Source organism: Myotis nattereri (genome assembly GCF_964212035.1).
Source record: "Myotis nattereri genome assembly, chromosome: X".
Lineage (NCBI taxonomy): Eukaryota > Metazoa > Chordata > Mammalia > Chiroptera > Vespertilionidae > Myotis > Myotis nattereri.
In genome coordinates this window covers 35,504,430-35,506,291 of record NC_138078.1, presented here as the reverse complement: position 1 = coordinate 35,506,291, position 1,862 = coordinate 35,504,430, and the positions used below count along the sequence as shown (strand labels likewise).

Sequence of the window (1,862 nt, the reverse complement as noted above, 5' to 3'; positions counted from 1 at the left end):
TCAACATTATAAAAGCCTTCTATAACAAACCCAAAGCCAACATCATAATCAATGGGAAAAAATTAAAACCATTTCCAGTAAGAACAGGAACAAGACATGGATGCCCCCTCTCACCACTCCTGTTCAACGTAGTACTGGAAGTACTAGCCATTGCGATCAGACAAGAAGAAGAAATAAAAGGCATCCAAATTGGAAAAGAAGAACTAAAACTGTCCTTCTTTGCAGATGACATGCTAGTGTACATAGAAAACCCTAAAGACTCCATCAAAAAATTATTAGACTTAATAAGTGAATTCGGCAATGTATCAGGATACAATTTTTTTTTTTTTAGGCAGCAGCCTTTATTGGGTGCTATGGGTTGGCTGGCTTCAATCAAAGGCCACACACTTGATCTTGAAGTCACCTTCAGCTGTCAGGTAATTGATGGCCTCCAGGTTGAGGCGGTTGGGGAACTTGAACGAGTATCCATCTGACAGCTGGATGGTCAGGTCGGCCTGGTCGAAGGAGATGCACAGCTCTGCAACACTTCCCAGCTGGAAGGGGAAGGCAGTCTCCTGCTGCTCAGCCCCCCAGGCCCCGCCATCCTTGCTGTTACACACAATGGTGTTGATGTCTCCATGTATATTGAAGCGAGGGTTGAAGTGCAGGCACATATTGTTATCATCTTTGCCCAGGTTCATGGCATCGGGGGTTATCTCGCCCCACACTCGGAGGCACTCTCCAGGTTTGAGATTCAGGTTGGTGGAGACCAGATAACAAGCCATGACTGAGGACAGAATGATGGTCATGGGGACTGCAGCATCAGCTGTCTGAAGACTCCACCCGAGAGATCAGGATACAAAATTAATGCCAAGAAATCTAAGGCATTTCTTTACACCAATAGTGAACTTACAGAAAGGGAAACTAAAAAAGCAATCCCATTTACCATTGCACCAAAAAAATTAAAATACCTAGGAATAAACTTAACTAAGGAGGTAAAAGACTTATATGTGAAAAACTACAGGACGCTGAAAAAAGAGATAGAGGAAGACATAAACAGATGGAAGAACATACCGTGTTCATGGATTGGTAGAATCAACATCATCAAAATGTCCATTCTACCCAAAGCAATCTATAGAGTCATTGCAATCCCCATTAATTTACCAAGGGCATATTTCACAGATCTAGAACGAACGTTTCAAAAATTCATCTGGAATAAAAGAAGACCTCGAATAGCTGCAGCAATCCTGAGAAAGAAGAACAAAGTAGGTGGGATCTCAACACCAGATATCAAGCTGTATTACAAAGCCACAGTCCTTTTAGCTTCCTCCTTGCTTCCATATAGCCATTTTTTCTCCTTCCTCTTTCTCCCTTTTTCTTTATATCCCCTCTACGTCTTTGGTTGCATGTCTTTTAGTATTATTCCTGTTTTTGCTTTGCTTCTCTTATTTTTTACTCCTTAGTCTTTCTTGTTGTTGTTGCTTTTCTCATTGAATAAAGCTATCCAGCATCTACTTCAGAGCATGAAAAAGCACTCCTAAATAACAAAGAATAAGAGGCTTTGGACTCAAATATTCCAAGGCATTCACCAATTTCTAGCTTTGTAGTCTGTGCAAGTGATCCCATCTCTCAGTTTCCTTATGTGAAATACAGTAAGAGTAAATATCTCCCAACAGCATTGATGTGCCTGAGATATTATGTAAAGCAACTAGCCCAATAAATTATGGCTAATAATATCTATTACAATATTAGATTCATCCTCCTTTTTCTGAAATTATTTCTTAGTCTATCTCTATATAGCAACAACCAGCTAAAATTTTGCTCTTACTAGCCAGGAAAAAGAAAAATCAGATATTGCTCCAGCTTAACTGCTGAAATGATCC

The 1,862-nt window shown here is 40.1% G+C and overlaps 1 protein-coding gene across 1 annotated transcript; it reads right to left on the bottom strand.

The window, feature by feature from the left end:
- Positions 1-368: 368 nt before the first annotated feature.
- Positions 369-764, bottom strand: LOC308511328 (galectin-1-like; the record flags this gene model as incomplete). The annotated part of the gene is made up of 1 exon (XM_081081364.1): positions 369-764. The coding sequence occupies one exon, from the start codon at positions 762-764 to the stop codon at positions 369-371; it is 396 nt and encodes a 131-aa protein (XP_080937490.1).
- Between the last annotated feature and the right edge of the window lie 1,098 nt (positions 765-1,862).